This window comes from Diadema setosum, chromosome 9 (assembly GCF_964275005.1).
Source record: "Diadema setosum chromosome 9, eeDiaSeto1, whole genome shotgun sequence".
In the NCBI taxonomy this organism is placed as follows: Eukaryota; Metazoa; Echinodermata; class Echinoidea; order Diadematoida; family Diadematidae; genus Diadema; species Diadema setosum.
Genome location: NC_092693.1, coordinates 28,165,824 through 28,188,461, shown reverse-complemented (window position 1 = coordinate 28,188,461; position 22,638 = coordinate 28,165,824). Strand labels below are relative to the sequence as shown.

Genomic DNA, 22,638 nt, shown 5'->3' with positions numbered 1-22,638 from the left:
CTCAGATAATAGTAGGGCGCCCGCTTATTACTAACTGGGGTGTGTAAGAACACCTCCCTGGTAAGAATAAGAGCGCACCGCAACCGGAGCAGAGTAACACAAAGTTGATCAGCGCCAACAATCGGCGTGAGCAGCGGCTGCGTTTGCACCACATCCCTTGCCGCACCATCAAATCACGATCGAGAACTACACATCTAGCACAGGTGCCTCTCAGCGGCAGAGTTTGCTCGCATGTACAGCTGGAGGAAACCGTAGAACTTGTGGCGTCGTTTTCCTACAACAGAAACACACAGTTGTGTGAGGCACTGGTCGCAAAGCATCGTTGCTGGGAGCCGAGGAGTTTCCGAGGAGAGACGTTTGGAATGATTTGTATGGACTAACACAAACCCTAGCCTATGTATTAAAGGATGGGCAAATCGCAAAGTAAACCAGGATCAAGTAAGTAAACTTTTCATGTTATAATGTTGACGAGGCGAGAGGTAGTATCTTCGGAAGTATATTTTGCTGTGAGATATACTAGTAAACGGTCACTGGTAGTCACTGGTAGTGGTAGTTTCTCGACTCGCGTGCGAGTAGGTGGACCTACCACTACCAGCTCGGCCTGTGTCCAGTCGCCAGAGCTCCAGCGTGTAATCTTTATCGTTGGCCCGCCCGCAAGTCGCCACTAGTGAGGCGAAAATAACGTAATGGGAAGCAATGTCGTTTCACAAGAATCGAGGGATATATGGTTAAATCCGTGTTCAACAAAGTCACCCTTTTATTTCCCTTTTTCGTTATTTATGTATCGCCCAAAATATGCCTCGCCCAGGATTGCCCTGCCAACAATTGTGTATCATTTGGTTCTTGATCGGCCGATGCACTCGTACTGTAGCACTGTATTAAAAAAAGTAAAGTAAATAAAGACTTAGCAGTTACATTATACCGTGGGGCAATACCTACTGTAATACATAATATACATTATAGAGTATATGAGAGGTTGCCTTGTATACTTTTTGGCAAACAGCAAGTTATAAAAGACAGGTTAAATGGATGCTGTGCTGTTGGTATTGCACAAATTGCCATTGTTTTATGCAGAGTAAAGCTTGCAGATCTGACCATAGAGTTTTGATGTGAGTGACAACATGTCATTGTGTAATTGACAGTACTATGTACAGCATGTGCTGCATTTTGTGGTATATGAAGAATATGAATATGTGATGAATATATGAGTGTTCATATTTAAGAGACTTTATATTTTCATTTGCATTCTTCCCCACATGCAAATAGGTTGGTCTTGGAGTTACAAACGCAGAGAAAATCCAGAAGGTAGGAAGGCATTTTATTTTACACTGTATCTTGGTTAAAAGTTTATTTTGTCACAATCAATTGCAAATTAATTACCTTTTTGATGAGACATTTGCCTTCTGGATCTGTAGGCTTTTCAGCAATTTACACTGTATTTTGTGGCAAACATTCCATTGCACCATCACTCAAAATTATAAGCCCCCTCCCCCTTCAAGTAAGATTTCATTCTAACCCCCATCACAAGACAGTCACCCATACACTAAAATCCATACACTATGATCCATACACCATGGCTCGACACTAACTTTTTTGTTTGGTGGCCCGATGGGGCCACCAAAATCCTAAATTTCAAATTTTTGGTGGCCCGAGAGAAAAATTTCGTGGCCCGAAAAAAACAATGAAAAACATTAAAAGTCCTTTTTTTAAATGAGTCAAATATTTAAGTTTTATGATAGTAAGAATTAGAAGCTTGACAGATCTACTCATGAATAAACTTCAACAAACTTGCAACACTCACTCTCAGGCACTCATTAAGTCCTTTTTAGCCATCCTTTAAACAAATTTAACTGCTAATTTCTGGCGCAAAAAGTTACAAATTTATTGACATACTTTTCAAAAAATTTTGGTGGCCCGATGCGGGCCACCAAATTTGCCCTTTTTAAAAATTTGGTGGCCCGACTTTCATTTTTGGTGGCCCCGGGCCACCGGGCCACCGTTAGTGTCGAGCCCTGCATACACTATAAACCACAAGGTCAGATTGGAAACTTTTTTCTTGCAATGTCCTCTGCCCTATATTATTTGCTGTACATTGTACAATGTAGGCTACATTAAATACTGTAATATCTGTATACATGCAAGGACATGCAAATTTTATGGAACCATGACAGAATGCCCCACCATGTCATATCATTCACACTCACAGATATCACACCGAATTGTAATGTGTAGAGTATGTAATATCCAATAGTGTAAGTGCTGTTTTCTTTATCTGATAATCATATAAGTGCAGAGACTCCAACCCAAAGCACCTTCTGATCTGGAGATTCTCCTGCCTGAAACCCCTAGCAAACGGGAGACTCTAAGTTGATGTGTGCGAAGCGCGAAATTCCCAGGGTTCTAGATGCTCTCTGGTGCTATCTAAGGCTTATTTTTTCAACATACGATAGAAATAAATGAGAAATCATTTCCAATGGGAGACAAAGAGCCAGGGCGGGAGAAATTAAATCTCAAGCGGGAGAACGGGAGATTTTACAAAAATGGTTTTTCGGCAGGAGATCTCCCGTCGAAAACAGGAGAGTTGGAGTCTCTGTAAGTGTGGATTTTGTTTTAAATATTTCATTATTTCATACTTTGTAAGGTGTGTATGACTGAAATTCAGCGCAAAAGCAGATGGAAGTTTCCTTTTGAAGCACAGTAGAGTGTATACAAGTGTATACCAGCTGTGCTGTAGAAATGCACTTCATTATTAATTATCATCATTATTGTGCCTATCCAGTATATTAATCCTCATCGCAGTGTATTCTTCAGAATTTGTTTCAGTCAATCTTATTGCTTGCTCCAACTCCATTTTCTCCATACCATACTGCAGGTGACTCCTACATCTTGCGTGGCTGCATCAACACGAGGTTCCGTGACTCGGAGGAGAATCTATGGATGGCAGAGGGATCAAGTGATCCAGCCCCCGCCTCCTGCAAAAATGGCCATGGCCCACAGGTGAGTTGCTGTGATGCTGACAGTCATAGTACTATACTTCATACTGTATGTTTCTAGAATTTTGGTCAGCCATCCACTGACTAACTCTATCACTTTCCCTTGTTGTACCATCCTTTCAACTTTTGTGGTTCCTCACAATGGGATTTTTGTTTGAATTTTAAGCTCTATTTGCGTTTTGCTATTGCTTGTGCAAAGTAATGTTGCAAAGTAATACATGTTGCAAAGTAATGCTGCATGTTTAATACTGTAAACCAATGCAGAGTTCTCTCTCTCCATGCAGCAGATTTCAAAGGGTGATCAGTCCAAAGTTTGAAGCCATTGTCATAGGTGTGAAGAGGATAATCAGCACTCGTGTTGCTGAAATTATCAAATCATCTCATGTTCATAGGTCTGTTGTCTTTGCTGGCTGGATTTGTTGTGCCCTGTGTGTAAATCTTTATCAAAGTATTTGTTGCAGGAAATTTAATGGATTACTATTTAACTACCTGTATGCAGCAGAAAGGGTAACAAGTCAGTTATCATTAATGATGTGAAGGAGACTGAACCTTGTCATTCCAAAGTGGTGTTCAACTGAATTATGAATGTAGCTGGAAAGCTCAGTATTCAAGAGAATAGACAAAGCTGTTACACTGTACTAGTCTTTGAAATATCTCCCTGAAAGAGATGTTAACTGACATGTAGCAGAAGTGTAGGTGACTAAGTGTTGAATCTAAGTGCTTGTGCTGTTCTGTATCAGCATTATTTGTTATTCAAATAAGGCTTACAGGACTAAACTTGAAGTCTTTACTCTTTATAGCTGAACCAATATACAAATCAGAATCACTAGAGAAGGAAGATTCTGTAGTGTCTAAAAAGTGTATGTAAAGAGATAATAAAAAGTAGCCTGCTGTAATTGGTGGCATATTTTCAAATAATCCAAGGTGTCTTTCCATGAAACTACAACTTAAAGAAGATGTGTTGCAATTGTGGGGTTACAGGAAAATGAGATTATTTGGCAGTGATACCCATTGTACATGGTGCATTTACACCTGATTTGTGTTGAAAGTAATAAGAAAAAAAATCACACAATACATGTACCGTTTTTTCAGTTTTTATGTAAAAGGGTGAAGATGGAGGAGTGATGGATAAAAAGTATTGTATAAACAGAGCAAATCAATAGACTTCAATTTCTTCATCATATTATACATGTAATGTGCAGTGGAAAGGAGTAAGTATTTTCTCAATTTTAAGTACTGTACCCCTAAGGAAATTAAAAGTCAAAGGGCATTTTTAGGAAGTGTGATATTACTGGCTGGGTTGCCATAAAAGAGGAATGTATTCTATTTTCGTTACCTGCCGACTATTAGCAAATGTCCAGATGGGATACATTTTTTGTACTAATAGAGGTTATTTTAATTCATTTGATGTGAAAATGAATAAGAGAGACAAATACTGTGGTGTGTTCATTTTTAATGTCTTCATTTTGATGGAAAAGGTGATTATAAAGTTGAAAGTTCAATTGATTTAATAGGATTATGAAGTTGAAAGTTTAATTGATTTACATGTAATAGTAAGGGTCTATCAGTTTATTATCATTTGTATTTTGTTAAATGATTCAGCATGTTAAATGAACATATTTTTTGATAGGCCTACCCACGAAATGTGTTATGATGGTCACCCATATCATCTTTATCTGATATGCAGTGACAGTTTCTCTATCTCTTTTATAGTCATTATCTCTCCATGTCATCGCTCCAGACATTTTAGGCAGAAATAATGAAAACAACACTGTAGTGTACAGTACATGCATGCGTGGTGACAGAAGCAGTGATCTGCAGGTCTGCCCAATGCAGAAAGCTACCACAAACAGTATGTGCTGAATCATACTTTCATGTGTGGTGTTGGTTTCTCTTGTGGAGTTAGAAGGGAGGAGGAATTCCTGGCTGAAAAAAAAAAAGGAAAGGAAAAGGGGAAAAAAGAATGAAGGTGTCACCTCTGCTCTTGTGCCAGCCCCCATACTGTGACACCTGATCTTGGATCAGCCATTGTTGGGGCAAGGTTTCCCCCCAGCTCTCCGGGGCGCCATGCTTCTGGTCATGATCTTGCTCCAAAGAGGGCGGCTGAGGAAAGCTGCATCTTGCTCTTGAGTCTTGCATCGACTTGGGCGGTGCATGAAGGCATTAGCACCGCTGTGGAGGGGAGAAAACACTTACAGGGGGAGCTCTATGCGGTAGGTCACAGATTGGTGGGATAGAGACATCATGGCAAGTACCCTGATTCAGGGATTAGAAGAACCAAGGCTCTACCGAGAGAAAAATTGGGAGCTTTGATTGAAACTTCTCTGTCTCTTCCCTACCCAAAATACACACACCAACAACAAATGAAATTTATTGGTGAAAGGATTCCTAATTTTGAGAAACCTGTGGGTATCTGCCCTTTTCTCTGCAGAAAGTTACATTTACCATTTTATTGATGTTTTGCTCAGGGTAAAGTGCATGCTGAAGGTTAAAGTTCTTTGAGATAAAATGTTGCATGGTAACCATTGGTAACAGACAATAGTCTTTAAGCAGACAATTCTGTTTTCATCTGTGGACATTTCTACCAAACAATATTTTCCTCAGGCTTTATAATCGTGTCTATTCAGAAGATTAAAGTTCAGCAGTAATAAATGCATTCACTCAAGCTTGCATAATTTCTTCCACGAGCTCACTTCAATTCTATTTCAATGCAGAGAAAACGAGAGCCTGCACTCTTTATACAGTTAAACAGAGAGACGGAGATCAAAAGGAAGGGAAAAGAGGATGAAAAGGGAGTGGTGTGATAGATCCTCTACATTCTCATCTTACTCCACCTCGCACGTTCCTCAATTGTTAATTCTGGATGGGTCAGGTACAATGCATCATGAAGTCTATTCAGTCCATTTGACTGTGAGTAGAAACTTAAAGGGGAAATGCAGCTTTCTAGGATGTAAGAGGACCCAACATCCACTAATTGGTTTAAAGATTCATAGGATAAGTATTGCTGCAGTTGTGAGTGTGCTGGTTGTGATTTTGATACTTAGATGGCAATGGCAAAAACATGTAATTTGAGAACATTTTTTGTGAGTGTAATTTAAGTTTACTACTAGGAACTTGACACACTATTGGAAAATGCCATATAAAAACTGTTTCTGTGTTATGTTTTATTCGTGTAAGTACATAGTTACAATTTTTGTATGTCTGCTGAAGATAAGTTATTGTTTTTCTTTGTGCAACACTGCGTGCCTGTTGTTATGAACCCCACAAGAAATTCATCTGATAATTTCATAGTATTTTTTCCCTTTTTCTTTCCAGTTGAATATCCATCTCTGGATGAAAATAAAATTACAAGTCTCAGGGCATTGAATGAGGAATGTTTTCTGTTTGTGCACCACAGCAGAAAATTTGTTCCTCCTGTGTGCCTTCAAATGCACAGTGTACCTTTAATTTCTGCTTGTAAAACGTGGCACACCTCTGAGATCACTCCATGCACTTAAAGGATGTGAGTAAGAGAAGAATTTGAATGGTCTTAAAGTCCTCTAGTGATGCCAGCAATGATGTGTGAAGTGAAGTAGAAGTTATCATTTGATGCCAGTGCTCACTTTTGCCATCTCAAGTACATGTAAAAACAGATTTTATAAAGATACTAAAAGCCTCACACTTATTCGGGGAAAGGGGAGTGTACTTCTGCTGTGTGTTTGGTCAAAATAGGAAAAGGAGGAATTGATGTTATTGCAATTATAGACACCTTCTGTGTATGTGTGTTTGTTTGTTTTTTTAAATCTGTAAGGAAAAATTGTCCACAATTTATATTAGTATTTCAATATTTCAGTGATGCTTTTCATTTTATCATTTAAGCAGCACTTTGCTGGGAGCAACCAAAACACAAAGAAAAAATCATTTGAACACTTTCTGTTAAATGCAGTGGAAACTTGCTGTAATATTCAGTCAGTCAAGTAACCAAAAAAAAAAAAAAAAAAAAAAAAAAAAAAACTGGTTGTGATTCATGTGTGGAAAAGACTTTCTGACAACCAATATTTTTTTATTCAAATTAGTGAAATTCTTCTATCGAGATGTTTTCCTTGCAACTGATTGACAAATTGCCCTACTATACATCAACGTAAATAAACACTGAATTGATCAGTGTTTTAGTGGTAGCCATGATAAAAAAATTATTTGCAAGGAAAACATCTCGACGGAAGAATTTCACTAATTTGAATAACATAAGCAGTACCCACTGCATGCTGTAAGGATTAGAACCAACACTTGTTGGGCGAAAGCTTGGTGGTCTAGTGGAGATGACGCCTGTCCGGTGATCAGGAGGTCGTAGGTTCGAATCCTGCTGGATTATGTACGCCCATGATTTTTTATCATGGCTACTACTAAAACACTGATCAATTCAGTGTTTATTTATGTTGATGTAGGGCAATTTGTCAATCAGTTGCAACAATTTTTTTTTCTAGTTGCTTGACTGAATATATGATGTACAATTGTATGATGTAAAGAACAAGTCCCCTGTGCTTGTAAATTAAATAAGTAGCAACTCGAAGATCGGAGTCAGAGAGGGAATCTATAGACCTATACGTTTGCAGGTGCTTGTTGAAGCAGAGTACATACTGTCCAGTGTACTGAAATGTAGAGTCAAATGGCGAATTGGTCCTATTCCCAGTTCACAAGTATGAGATCAGCTAAATTGACAGTCAACCAGACCCTCTTGTTCTCAATTTCAAGTCATCTCAATCCACTTTTGAAGGGGTGCTTGAAGAGGGGGAGAAAGTTTGGGAAGAGAATAATGGATCGGTCTCTGCCCTGTGTACTCTAGAGCACTCGCTCCATTTTCCGCACTGTGTGTGTCAACACTCTTCATGTGCAGGAATGCATTACGATGCATACTCTGTGTTAAAGCCCTTGGTGGACTGGGACCCAAGGCTGGTACTTTCTTCCTCCCTGTTGTCTTTCTCTCCCCCTCCCCCCTTCTTTCTCTTTCACTCTCTCCCCCTCTCTCCCCCTTGCCTTTTAGGAAGTCTTTTGTGAAGAGTCTCTCAACAATGACTTTGGGTTTGTGGTCTTACAGCTGAATGACAGGGAGAACAATGCAGTGGTCCGTGGATTGTATTGTGAGGGGAAACCAGACTTACCCTGTCCTACTCAGCCCCATCCATGATTTTTGCTGTAGGCCCTTTACTGTATGTACACCAACAGAACACATTCCCTGTACTTACAATAACTGTACCATCATACTTCTCTTGGCATAATCTACTTTTGCTAGCCCTGATCTGTTATGCCTTGATTGTCGGTTACGTATACATTCATTTCTTCATTCTGCAGTTTTGTACACACACGATGTATTTTTTAAGATGTGATGAAGATACAACACTCTATGTTTAAAACTTTTAAACTGAACTTAGGGTAACAATAAGACTACAAAGTGTATTGTTAATTTACTAAGATACAACCTCCCATTGGTCCACCTGGTTCCTTGTTTTTGAAAGCCAGAAATTATTTCAAGTGGTTGTATAATAATTCAAGTTATGTATACACTGTATACTGCTTCATGTTTTCAAGGATATCAGCCACTGGATAAAACATTATTTTTTAAATTGCAACTACATGTACTACCCTCATATTTCTGATGAGATGATATTTGTGGACTCATCCATACACGTACATGTTCATGTACATGTACATTTAATATTTCATGGCGATGAGTGTGCTTTGTTTCATTATTAAACTAACACCATTTGATGCTACAACATGTAGGTGAACATTTAGTCCCAGCTACAAACTACATGTACATGTATGAGTGTCTTAACTTGTTTGAGATGGCGCAGGAGCCCGGAGCCCAGTCCAGCCAGCATGAATAAGTAATGCTCTTGACATCTCATGCCAGCTGGCACCGAGATAGAATCGTCCAAATCATTGATGACACCTCCCAAGAATGCTTGGGGGTGTCTCTGTTGTCCAGGAAGCCTGTTTGGAATAGAGCACACTGGGAGTGATGTGAAAATGCCGGGCAGGTTAAGTTTTAATTCCACATCATGTTTGTGTTGGCTCTATGAAACAGAGCAAAATGAGACGAATGAGATGGTGCAGGTTTCATCAAATTTAGACATTTCAAACAATAGAAAGTAAATAAACATTTGAATTGAATTGAATCGAATTGAATTGAATTGAATTGAATTGAATTGAATTGAATTGAATTCTATTCAATTCAATTCATTTCAATTCAATTCTATTCAATTCAATTGAATATTTTAATGTCCACAGTATGCGAATGTGGAAATGTGCCTTCCACCAGCATTACTTGCAAGAGATACTATCCATTGTACACAAATACACTGTAGCAATTGCTCAAAAACAGCATTATGCATTAGCACACAACAGAGAACAGCTGACAAGCAAAAACCTTTCACTATGGTTGATGCAAAATATTCCACATGTTTTTACAGTATGAATATGCAGATTAGCAGAGGTGACAAAGTCCTCATCTCATGACTCTCCCACTACCTGTTTGTTCACTAAAATGATAAAGCCTTGCATGATTTTGCTTACTGATTCAGTAATTGCAACCTCACTCACCTTCTAGTGGCATTATTGGTACATGTAGACTATTAGTAGACTACTATGTATACAGATATATTCTTATTGACTGATACTAAAAAATATAGTTCTAGAGATATCTGTACAGTTAAGTGAGGAACTTGTGAGGTGGTGATGTCATAATTCTTGCCATATTATTTGAGGATGTATTGCGTGCACTTAATATCAATGATTTCTGAAAATATGGACAACTTTAAAATTCTGTGACGTTCTTCTTGGTCTGATTTTTATGAAACCTTTGCCACTCTCCTTGTGTGATTTCAAGCTTTTCACTAAAACCATCATGGGCATTGTGTAAACCAGGATGAACGGAAGTTTTAATGATTAATTATTTCTATTATTTTTAGGGGTTTTTTGTGACATCTTATAACAACATCATTTGTCCCCCTATCAGGCAACCAGTAACTGAGTATCTAATGAAAAAAAAATTCCACTAGTTTCACATTTCATTGGAAAATATAGTTTCCTCACACAGTTTCTTCATCATCATCAAGACACATAGCTTTGACACAGTACACATGAATCATATCTCCCCAATACCCTCCGAATGTATGGGCAAGACCTGCCGATTGCGGGGGAACTAAATATAGTTTACGAGGCTCTGCCACAGCTTCTTTCCTCTGCACGGCATTAGCGTCACTGCGAAGTAATCTATCAAAAAATTACAGTGAGACATTGGATGGGCGGGAGGCGCAATCAAGCGCAATGCTTTGTCGGCGACATGAAAAGCGGCGCGACGAGCAAAAATGTATCTGAAGCAGACAACAGATGTTCTCCATTAGCGGCCATTACGTTTCGTCTCACTGATATACCTATTATGAAATGCCACTCACCCCCAATCTTCTTAATGCCCGCCTCTTCTCGTTCGAAGAGGAAAGTGAAGCCACTGTCTCCAGAAAGCCCTTCAGCCGTGATCAGCAATGAAGAAGGACGTACTAGAGGAATGCACAGAATTTTTCACTATTTTCTCTTCAAGTGTCTTAGTGGGATAATTTCACTTGTACCAGTATACATTTTACTCACAGAAACATAATTTTGGCATAGCAGAGAAGTTTTAGCTGAAAAGAGGAAAATGATCTTGCCCACACAATTCAATTTGTCATCGATGCATGTGCTGTATTACACTGTACATTGTAATGACACAGTCAGAAGAATAACAAATCCTTCAAAAGCAGATGAGGTATTAAATATAAAATCTGTATTTTGCCTTCTCAAATAGCACCAAGTTTTATGTGAGGCTTGTACTGTAAATGGTAACAGAACAGCATGAGTCAAATTTGAACAGCATTTTGTCCTGAAAGGTAGAACTACATTGTACTTCTTGATTTTGATTTTGATTTTTGTCACCCACTTATGACCCTTGTAAATAATGCATCTTGACACAATGTGAGTTACCAATGTAAGCAGCAATTACATTTCTGTGTCTAAATTAGGGATATACCATTTAGGCAACAAGTAAAATTTAAAATTCCATTATTAGAATAGTTTTGTCAATTAGGAGATTCCTTTGATTAATGGACAAGTTTTCACAAATTAATGCACTTGCTAATTATTTTATCACAAATGTTACATATATATGAAAAACTTGATATGTCAAAGCGTACAGTTGTAGGAAAACTCTCTGTAACTTGTAAGAAGGAAATGATTTAGGTGGGTGTGTGTGTGTGTGTGTGTGTGTGTGTGTGTGTTTTGTCATAAAAAAAGGATTTCTGATTTGGCAGGCCACAAGCTCCGTAGATAATGGCAGCTTGGATTTTATTGCACCAGTGATGGTCTTCATTTGCACATGGCTGTGTTTGACAGCTCCTTTCACTAAGAATACTTAGCAGATGCCAGACTTGAAGTTCGGGCTGATGGGAGGTAAAGAGCGAGGGGATAATAATTTGCCTATTACTGGCCGTTGCCTGCATACAAATGGCTTTTTACAAATGGATTTCTTCCTGATGGATTGAAGAGTGAAATTGCCAGTGGAGATGTGGCAAATGCCGAAAATGAAAGAGTGATAATGCTTACACGTTTTTCAAAATATTTTTTTTTCTTTTTTGTTTGTTTGGGAGTTGGGGGTATCAGTGGTTGTGGTTGTTTAGTATGAGCTTGAGGTTGCCACATCTGTAGATGCCTGAAAGTAATCCAAAATGTGTTTTATTCATGAAGAGAAGGAAATTGTGGTTGTCTTGAAAGAGATGCCTACTAATAATTGTGTGTGTGTGTGTGTGTGTGTGTGTACATTGTACATGTGTATCCCCCATACAAATCCCAGTTTTTATTAATTTCTCATGAAAAATTATGTATGTCTACATTACAAATAGGTTTCGATCACAAAAGTTACAAATGCTTGAACAAATCTATGTCATAAAGAGGGAGGAGAGGGAATTTATCCCTTTTCAGTAATAAAAAAAAAAGGTGGGATTTAGGTTAATTCATTGGAAACTCACTTATCCGTTGTGTTTACACACTTTCAGCCAAGACAAGCAGCTGTGCCTACATGTACAGTACATGTACATATATACATAGAACTGGCAAGTCAAATTTGTTTCATATTTTTGTATTGATGTCATTTTATTTCATCTTTTTTGTTTTTCATTGTTTAAGTGAAAAAGTGGCACTGCATAATAGGATTGACCACAAACAAGAGAAACAAAAATATGGTCACTTCTATGATAGATAGTTTAGGTTAAACAAGAGATGTGTTCCATAGTTTAGGTTAAACAAGAGATGTGTTCCATATGGCTCGTGCGAAGAAACTAGCCTGGACAAATTGACAATAATTTGCTGCCAAAACAATACGCCGCCCTCATTTGTGTGGTGGCTTCAAAGGCATCATTGTCTTGTCGGCCGATGGGCTTTCACAGGGCTATCTGATACCAGGGCGGACACTTTTGATGCCCGACTCGGCCCCTCTGGAGACTCTCCGTAGTGGTCTCCATCCTTGGAAGTGGACATGAATCACTTTCTTCTCATGATTTATCCTCTCCTCGTGAGTGGTTGCCAGAGAAATATTCAAAATTGGCCCAGTATTTCCTCTCCTTCTTCTGTTCCGCCTCTTTGCACACCTAGATAGTCTTACGCAGGCAGACTTTGACCGGTTGATAGTGCCGAATAGTTTTGAGTGAAAATTGGGAGATCAGTAATGGTACAGGCCTTGATCATCCTAACTGTATAGTTTTCTTTGTTTTGAATTCATCTCAAACTAGAATAGGGTAATATTTTTCTGTAGAGACGAGCGAACTTTTTTGATTGTGATTGTGATTCACCATTCATTATGTTGCAACAAAGCAGTTGGTAGGACCTGTAGAATACAAATGTAGTTTCCTTCAATTTTGAGTTTTGAATGCTGTGCTTTGACGAGTGATTAGCATTCCATTAGTCATTTGTAGAGGCCAAAAGTTTAGTAACCTGGGCCCTGTTGCATGAAAAGATGAAATCAGACATAAGTCATGTATCAGCCAATTAGAATTGAGACTTCAGAGACTTGTGTGAGATTTCCTGACTTATGTTTGATCTCAACTTTTACGCAACAGGACCCTGATGAAATGTAGCATGGAGCACTGCCCATTGCCACCACAAGTGAGGCTTTAGTATCATACTTTATCATGCTATATGTTCTGATCTATCTGCTGGTCATGCACAAATTCCTACTCTGTGCCTATATTCACACTAGAATGTTCTTGAATCATCCCCATGTCTTCAGTGTGATCCCAGCAATTTGCAATTGCATGATCTCTAAAATCCTTCAAGTTGGAATATCTAGTCACTGGTTATGCATTGTATGCCCTGACTTCACTCAAAGCATTTTGTCAAAACATGTCAAATTTTTAAGATCAAATGCCCATTTTTGCCACAGATGAGGAAATGCTCGTTAAAAATATGTTTGCTACAGATGAAACATCACACAAAAACCCTCTTCATTGGACATTTGTCACTGCATTTGAAAAGCAGCAAGCCCATATGGTTAATAGGGCCTAAAGCTGCAGTGCCATTAAAGTGTGATAGCAAAGACCTTTCAAAGGTTGTGGTAGTGTGGCACCAAAGTGTCTTCATTGAGACTATCATGAGGTATGGCAACCTTGCCCTGTGATCAATTTCAGGGTTGCGGAGGTCAGCTGAGGTCACCTTTCATCTCAGGGAACCCCAAGAGTCCAGCGGGAGGATGACTTTAGACTGGGCTGGGGAAGAGAGGAATATCACTAAGGGATGACGGCTTCTGGCCCTAGGCAGTGGTCTAGAGTGGCACCCAAGCATTTTTAAAGGGGGAGAAAACCTGCCCAAATCATGATCCTGGCACAGTTTGCACTAGCTGCAACCAAACTGGAAATAAACTGGGTTTGTAGATCTACAGTTGTACCAGGTACACTAACAAGAGGCCTGCCCCCCTCCCCCCCCCCCCCAAAAAAAAGGGAAAAAAATGTGTGTGTAGGCTTATAGATATATGCATTTGTATAATGCAAATTAAAAACAACAGATACAATGTTGTACAACAGCCTTTAAGAAAATCCTGTGAGATTACTAGATTTTTTTTTTTTTTTTTTTTTTTTTTTTTTAGGGGGAAGGGGTATTTGTTATGTTGTTGTTGTGTTGTTTGTTTGTTTTTTGTGTATGTATGTGTTTTGTTTTTGTTTTTTGCTATAGTGCCCACGTGAGACATGTGGCTTCTCCATGTTGTCAGAATCCCCAAACATGTGGAGGATATGAATGAAAGTTACTATTGCCTCACGCCTGCATCCACATGACTAGAAAGCAATGTACATTTTTCTAGCAAGTGGTTGCATTGGCCTTACAAAAAGGGGCAATAAATCGACAGAGTTTCAAGAAAATTCAACCTCTGGGAAAGTTTTTTTTCATTTGCATTTTTTTTTTAATAAAATGTACAGGTAGGCCTACAATGTACAGTATGTGATGAATACTTTAGCACTGTATATATTTGTAATATTATGATATAATATTGAGGTGTTCATTCACAAAGGATTGTGGTATTTCTGTGGCAAGGAACAGCTGTGTGTATGTTTTCCTCAAATCAATTCCAACTTTTGCGTGATATTTACAGGCTATCCCTGCCCCATGGAGTTGTATCTATCATTTTGTGATACAAATCATACACAGAAACACATGTTGTTTGTGACCTACATATGATATGTATGTCGGGTAATGTACACCGTCCACATTTTGTAGATCTGGCACGCCGTCCTACATATCGAGTTTCCCAAAGCCATTCCGTTTTATCTGTTTTGAGTCATGGTAACAACTGGCCATACTAGAATTGAGTGCAGCCCTGCTAGTGTGGTTACCCCCTATAACCCCTATAACCTGATTTAAAAAGAGTCAGTTTATTGTCATTTACCTAATTTAAGGAACAACCATGGTACGTTTCTTACATCATTCCTGAAACAGAAAAGCTGACTTTTTTGCCCTTTGCTTTGATTCTAATCCTAAGTCTAGCCCTAATCTTAAACCCTAATCCTTAATCATAGTGCAGTGCTCTTTTCATGATTTTAAACTGTATCTACCTTGTCTATGAGACTTGGAAACAAGAGATAGAATTGATGCCACAAAACCTGTTGGCAGTTTACCAATATTAAGCGATTGCTGCGATTCCTCCTCTTTTGCCCCCTTTTGGTAACTCAGATCCTCAAAGTGCATCAAAAGCTTGAAATGTAAAAGTTTTTGGTGAGGCTGCAAAATGGAAGAATTCATACTTCATCTCCCACTATTAAACTTTAACAGTGGTGTAGGTTGTTATTCATCTTTTACTCATTGTTGTTACCGAGTGTCCAATCTTGGCTCAAGATGGTAGACTGTTTGACATTTTCAGCCATGAGATGGGTAACAATACAGCCTTTAAAAAAAGGGGAAAAATGCACACAGCATTCTAAGCATACACTGCACTACAGAGTGCATGTTATTGATTCAATACATTCAACTTACAGTAAATTCCATGCAGTTTAATGCTAGAAGTAAAGGACATCATACAAACAAGTGTACACATGTATACATGTACTGTAGCTACACGATGTGTGTACACACTCATACACACACACATGCACACTCACACATTATTAATATTTAATAGCATTCAGTAGAATGTACTAGTATTAGACCGAGTCTGCAGAGTGATGAAGCCCTTCTGCCTCCCAACTCAATGTACATCATGAAGTTAATATATGACATGGGAAAATTAGAACAGATGCCTGCAAAGAATATAATCGTCGTCTATCTGTAGCCTCAGGGGCTCCTTTGAAAATTCTAGAATGATGTTTAAATGGGCCTTTTTCTTCTCTTTTCTGTAACCTAGATTGGCTGATGTGATGGAGACCCCCCCCCCCCCCATACTTACATATTGTAGGTGATGGGAACATCACAGAATATCAAATGGGTTAGTCAAATACCAGTTAGTGATTTGCTAAACACAGTCACGTGATAGAGGCACATTGGTTATGTTTGCCCATGGGCAGAACATTTTTGTAATGTTCTCCCATGGAAAAACATTTTCACGTAACAAATCACAAAAGATTGAATGATCATATTTTTCATGCAATCAATAGGATATGCCTATTCCATACAACATGAAACACTGGTGATTTGACTAACCCATATAATATAACAGATGATGACTTTTGTTGTTGGGAACATGTACCAAACGTTCCACCCTCAGGGTTTGAAATGCTATTTCAGGAGGATATAAGTCCCTCGACTTCGTCTCAGGACTTATAACCTCCCTCAACAGCATTTCGAACCCTTCGGGTGGAACATTCAGTATGTTCCCTCCCCCACCAGTCATCATCTACATAATATCTTTACCCCATTGCTTTCAAAACTACCCCTGAAAGAGGATTCACAGGCAGCCTCTCACTGTTAGCTCCTTGCTGTTACACATGGCCAGCCCTTCACAGTTTTAAAGGGTGTGTACAGTTCTGATCGAGGTGAGGATTTACAATGTAGCATTTAACGTTATGAGAGATATTCAGAAATCACTCTGTGAGATGTCAAAGAGCATGCAATTCTAAGTGGTATCAAAAGTTTATTTGATGAAAATCGGTTTTGGAATGGTTGAGATATCCAAAAACAAGGTGAAACAAAGAGATCCGAATAAAGGCGTGGCCTGTCGCCTTTTATTATTACCACTTTTTTGGATACCTCAGCCATTTCAAAACAAATTTTCATCAAATAAACGTTGAATCCTTCTTAAAATTACATGCTCTTTCATATTTCACAAGAGGTTTCTCATTATCTCACTTAGGAATGTTCAAAACATGAATCCCCACCTCAACCAGTACTGTACAGTCCTTTTAAGCCTCAACCTTCCACAATTAGGCCTTATGTGTATGATTTTATGCCATCAGGGAACAACTGTATCTGTTGTGAGATAGAAAGACCTTAAGGCCTATACATTTGTCTTACCTTTCCATATTTGTGACAGATACTGTACTGTACACATCACCTACAGATGTAAATAATGCATTTATCTGGTGATTAAATGCAGGTGACTATTTTTTTTCCCCACCACATTATTTCTTCAGTCCACTTCCATTTCATTTGTGAATGTACCTTTACTATCTTTTGTCTGCAGATTACTTTTTTTTTTAAAGTGTGTGTATTGTGACTTTGTACAAGATGCCCATCTCAACAAGGTTGTGTGCTTGTAGTGTCTCCTCATTCTACAGTTGTACCTTTCTTTGTTGCTGACATATTAAATGCAATTAAAATTAAGATTCCCAAGATAAAAGAGGAGAATTTAATTGCCCATGTACAAAAGCAAATTATGGATATTACATGTATATAAAAAATATATATATATTTGTACTCTTGGAGGTCTACCATAGTGCCAAGACTAAAAAAAAATGCATGTGGGGGGAACTCTAATTAGTAGGCAAATTTTGTGCTTATTGAGGGAAAAGAATGGTATTGATTATGATCCATTGTTCATTCATGTAGAAATTAACACATACTATACAGTAGAAGAGTTGTGTGACAAACAGCTATCCCTTCTCCCAGTCTATTCTCTCACATCGATTCAATTTAATTGACCCAGTAAACTGTGACAGGCGGCTCCTTTTTTGCCTGAATTTGGCCTCCAAATGTCTGGTTGTTCTTGTAGAGAGGCTGTTTTTCTACAAATAGAATGCCAGTGCAGTCCAAGGGCTGTATTAATTAGTGAAAATGTATTTCAGGATACTCTACCTATGTTGGTGAGTGAGTGATCATAGAATGACTGTTGTATATCATGTCTAATTAGCAATTATCAGCTTATTTGCCACAAGAAAACAGAACAGTAAACACTCGTACATGTACATGCCAAACACCCAGCATTCCTGAGAAATATATTTAAGTGTATGTGGGAGACTGTGTCGTGATTAGAAATATTTCCATGAGGCTCAATAGTTTGGGTGTGAAAATATGACAACTGTCATGTTTGTGGCATTCCTGTGTACTGCAACTGAAAAATTACAGAAAAACGCTGGCAAAATATGCGATGCAAAGTTAGGAAAACTGAAATTCCAATGTGTGATTTTTCGGTAATGGTTTAGGCAACATTGACAAATTGTAGTACTGTTACCTAGCAACTCAATATGATGTAATTTTCTAATAAGGCAATATGTTCTTATTGGTGTGACTGTCTCCACGTCTATAGAGCTAGGAAACAGCTGAATGCTGACTACATGTATAAGTATATGATGTGATATCTAAGCAATGTAAATGGGAGTTACTTATAGTTGCTGAATCCTTGACAAAAGAATACATTATGATCATATTTTGATGTATCATCCAAATGGATGATCACTGATTAAGTGTGGTTATGACATCACATATCAAACATCTTCAAACTTCAAATTCGGTATTAATATAATGATCATAATATGGAACTTATATGTATTGCACTAAATCTACTCTGTAGAGTGTTCAAGGCATAATATTTATGGCTTCAAGTAAGAGCATGGAGGTGCATGAAGGTGCATTTGCTTTGGTCCAAGGAAATCAAAACACTCTTTGAGTTATTGTTGGTCCAAATTTCATGATATAGGCCTATTGTTCACTGTATTCTCCAGAACCAACATAAGGGCACATAAATGTACCTCTACATGTATGTTACAGGCTATATGTATTGCAGTGCAATGTACATTGTAGTACACTTCTGACAACATGGTTTTGATTGTTTATGATTTTTTGTTTATAATGTCAGGATGAGAAGTATATGATTTCAAACTTGTACTGTAGTCCAAAGCCTTGTGCTCAAACCTTTGTTACGGGCAGTCCCCTGCACTTTCTGTGCCAGGGACTTAGGACAAACGCTTTGGGGTTAAATCTGTCTCATTTAGCACTCCAAGCACACAAAGGGTTAATGAAGAATAACCTTTGCTTGAAGATCTTCATGGCAGGGACTGTGTGCACATAGCACGTATACTACATCACATGCACATGTACAGTTGTATAATGTGCCATAACAGCAAGAAGAAGGAAAAGTAGAAGGAGGAGGGGGAGGAGGAGGGGGAGGAAATATAGGGAGAAGTAGTTACATGTATACACAGTACTACACATACTCTAAGAAGAAAAAGAATGTAGGCTTACAACCAGAACTGAAGCAAGCTGGAGTGAATTAAAGGTCTCCACTTGTGTATCACTGACGTCATGCGGAAATTGTGGGGACATTATCGGGCCAGAACATGTGCTTGCGTGACCCCCTTGATCCATCCCCCTTCAGCTGAGGACAAATTCCAAAGTCATGGGCCCTTCAGGCATTTATGCACTAATCTTCAGCAGCCTGAAGGGGCTCAGAATAGGAAGAAAGTAGAAAACCAGTCTGAAGAGGTAGAGATGTCTTTTCTTTGCTTGCACCAACTGTGTAAAGACTGAGGTCGAGGTTCAAGTGGACAAGGAACTTAAGTGTCATTTTCTCTGCATTAAGGTGCAGCTTCTGCCTCCTTTTCGATAGCAATTTGTCAACATCTGAAAAGCTCTGTACAAGGGGTTGACACTGCTCTGCTCTAGAGATTGCTGCTAATGACGTTTTCATGCCGTCTGTTTTAGTTGCGAGTGTACCTTGTACTGTGCGCGTCAGTTTGGGCTTGTTGACTTTATGACCTGCATGAGAGATGTTTCTCTAAAACGTATCCACAATGTACAAACTATGTGGAATATGTGAACATTTTGACTGCAAGGCAGAACTTGCAGTTTCGGTGATAGCAAATGACAGTTTGTATATTTTGTATGCCTGGAAAAAGTATTAAAGCATTCCACATTTTCCGAGTGTAAGTGTCAGAAACAGGAGACATATTTCTATTTATATTCAAGTGTATTGCTTGAAAAATAGTCCGGAAGAATTCACACTCAGTTCTGGCAAATTGAGAGGAATTTACATATTATATCAAAAATTACTTTAAGATTGCTGAGAATTAAGTCTATAGGTGCATTTTGTCCTTGATTGTCAGTTTTTGTGTATGCTGAAATTTTCTTTGGTGATGAGTGGATTCACTTGATGAATTTCTTTCATGTCTGATCTTTTTGATAATCTCATGCTAAACGAAAGTTGCCATATAGGCTATTGCTGATTGGGCATTCTGCATAAAAAAGAATTAAGCCAAACAGCCAATTAGTGGTGGTTTTCCATACATGCAGGCCAGTTTAGGGATAGGAAAGGGGGGGGGGGGGTAGCTTTTTGTTTGCATTCTCTGTCAGGGGCTGGGAAGGCAAAAAATATTCATGCAGGGATTAAGTGGGATGTGTTAAGGACAGAAGCGTGTGCCACTCGATAGCCACTTGTTCCGACCTGATGAGAGACTGATCAGTGACATCCCAAATCCCATAATCGCACTAGATGGATGCCTGTGGATAGACTGGGGAGGGGAGAGAAGGGGAGGAAAGAGGCGGTGAATGGTGGAGGAGGAGGGTTCTGGGTTGGGTTGGTAAGACTACTACCAGCCATTGGCATGCCAGGGAACCTGTATGTACCTCCATGGTCTCTCAATGATATCATGTCTTTGTGTGTGTGTGTGTGTGTGTGTGTGTGTGTGTGCGTGCAATGTGTGTTTAGCATAATGTTTCACTTCCCACAATGGTGATGCATCTGTACCTCAATATTGCCACACAGTAACTTAAAAATGAGGATGCTTTTTGTTTTGAAATAGTAATGATTGTTTAAACGATACATGTGAAAATCTGCGCTTCAGTGTATCATTGCTCAAAGGTGCCGTCACATACCCGCAATATGATGTGATTCTTTGCAAGAAAAAACAAACAAACAAAGGTACTGTATTCATCTCAGTTTGGCAATGTCACGTCTTGTTGTCATTCACAGATAGTCATAGCTATTTATTAGTAAGAAGACAAATCAAGTTATGAACCCAACAGTTTTTGAAAAAATGTTTGGTTATGAAAATGATAAATTTGTCACATTTCTGTTTCTTTTACTTAAATATTATATCTATGTTTGTAAATTTCAAAGTAAAAATCCATCTTTTGAAGGATACAAAACATATGTCGTTAGTATTAAAAATGTAGAATATGCTATTGCAAAAAAGAATAACAAATTACCTTTTCATTTTAAGAAATGGAGGTTTAAATTATAAATATTTCATTATGTAATATACATGTAGTTATTGTTTAATTTATGACTGAATTCAAAATGACTGCCAACAAGTAGCTGAAGTGGATATATTTTGTATTGCTGCTTAAAAATGTTAAAACAGTGTTTTTCTGGGGTGGGGGTGGGGGCTATGTTTTTTTTGTTGTTGTTGTTTTTTCTTGTTTGTTGTTATGTTTTGTTTGTTCAATCATTCCGAATTGTTTGTGAATGCTGTAATTCACTTAATTCAATAAAACACATAAATAAAAAAAAAATATAAATGTGAACACGCCGTCAAAGCAGCGAAACAAAAAAAAAAAATAGTCATAGCTATAATGTATAAGGAGGAGAGAGGGAGAGAACAAAATTGTCATAAAGAAAAGGAAACCACATAGTGCACTGTGTTGCGTCACAGTGAATAGCATTCTATGGGTATTATAATTGGTTAACCTTCTTTGTTTCTCCAGTATTACTGGAATACAAACTTGACCTCCATTGCTTCCTTTTCCACTGAATATGAATCTATGGGTGTGACCGCAAGCATCTCTGGCTGTTTCCAGTGGCCAAGTGTGGTTTTTGTGAGATGCCTGTTCTCCTCTACAGCTGTCTCTGGATTTCACTGTGAACCTCTCATTAGTCTCAGTTTCAGAACCTGTTGGTATTTTTTTTTTTTTGTGTGTGTGTGTGTGTCTAAATTTGATTTGCAACCTGCTCACAAATATGATTATTTTTGCATTTTTAGTTATCTTTGTTTATGTTATCAGTAATTCAGACATTTACCCATTTTTGTCACATGAAAGTGCACGGAGAAACAATTCATGAGATTATTTCCAAATCACACATTATTTCTCTTGCTGTATGTGATTCACAATTCCTTGGCCCGAATTCACAAAGGTGGTACAAATGAAATCGTGGTTTTAAACCATGGACAAAAACCATGGAGCACCAAGTGTCGCGCAGAATATTTTGTTCGAAATTGGTCATTTCGTCGACAAAATGACCGTTTCGTGAACAAAATTATCATTACGTGGACGAAATGTTCATTTAGTTACAAAATGTTGTCATTTCGTTACAAAATATTCATTTCATCGTCGAAATGACTGACTTCGTAACGAAATATTCCGTGTGACACTTGGTGCTCCATGGTTTTTGTCCATGGTTTAAACCATATGGTTTCATTTGTACCACCTTCGTGAATTCGGGCCTTTGTGTTTATCACAGCATGAATATTAACATTACCTTGATTCAAATGTGACTTTGGTAGTCTGGCAATTCAGTGTAAAGAACTCGAATTCTGCAGATTGATGTACATATTTTATGTATGAAGTAAATGAGGAGTAAGTATAATTCACAAATAATTCCTCAGTTAGGCAGGAAGATGGTTTGAAATTATCCTTTTCTGTCATTATCATCAGGATCACATTAATATTGTGTCTTTTGTTGAAGTTGATACACCATGCAAAGTGTAGCACAAGTGTATTTGTACACTTT

General features: G+C 38.2%; 1 protein-coding gene across 1 annotated transcript in view; it reads left to right on the top strand.

The window, feature by feature from the left end:
• The first annotated feature begins 314 nt into the window (after window positions 1-314).
• Window positions 315-22,638, top strand: part of LOC140232557 (uncharacterized) — a 39,590-nt gene continuing 17,266 nt past the window's right edge. The window contains exons 1-3 of the mRNA XM_072312653.1: window positions 315-438; window positions 1,267-1,305; window positions 2,873-2,997. Coding sequence (XP_072168754.1) covers window positions 408-438; window positions 1,267-1,305; window positions 2,873-2,997 — 195 coding nt within the window. The 5' untranslated portion in view covers window positions 315-407. The remainder of the gene's footprint in view (window positions 439-1,266; window positions 1,306-2,872; window positions 2,998-22,638) is intronic.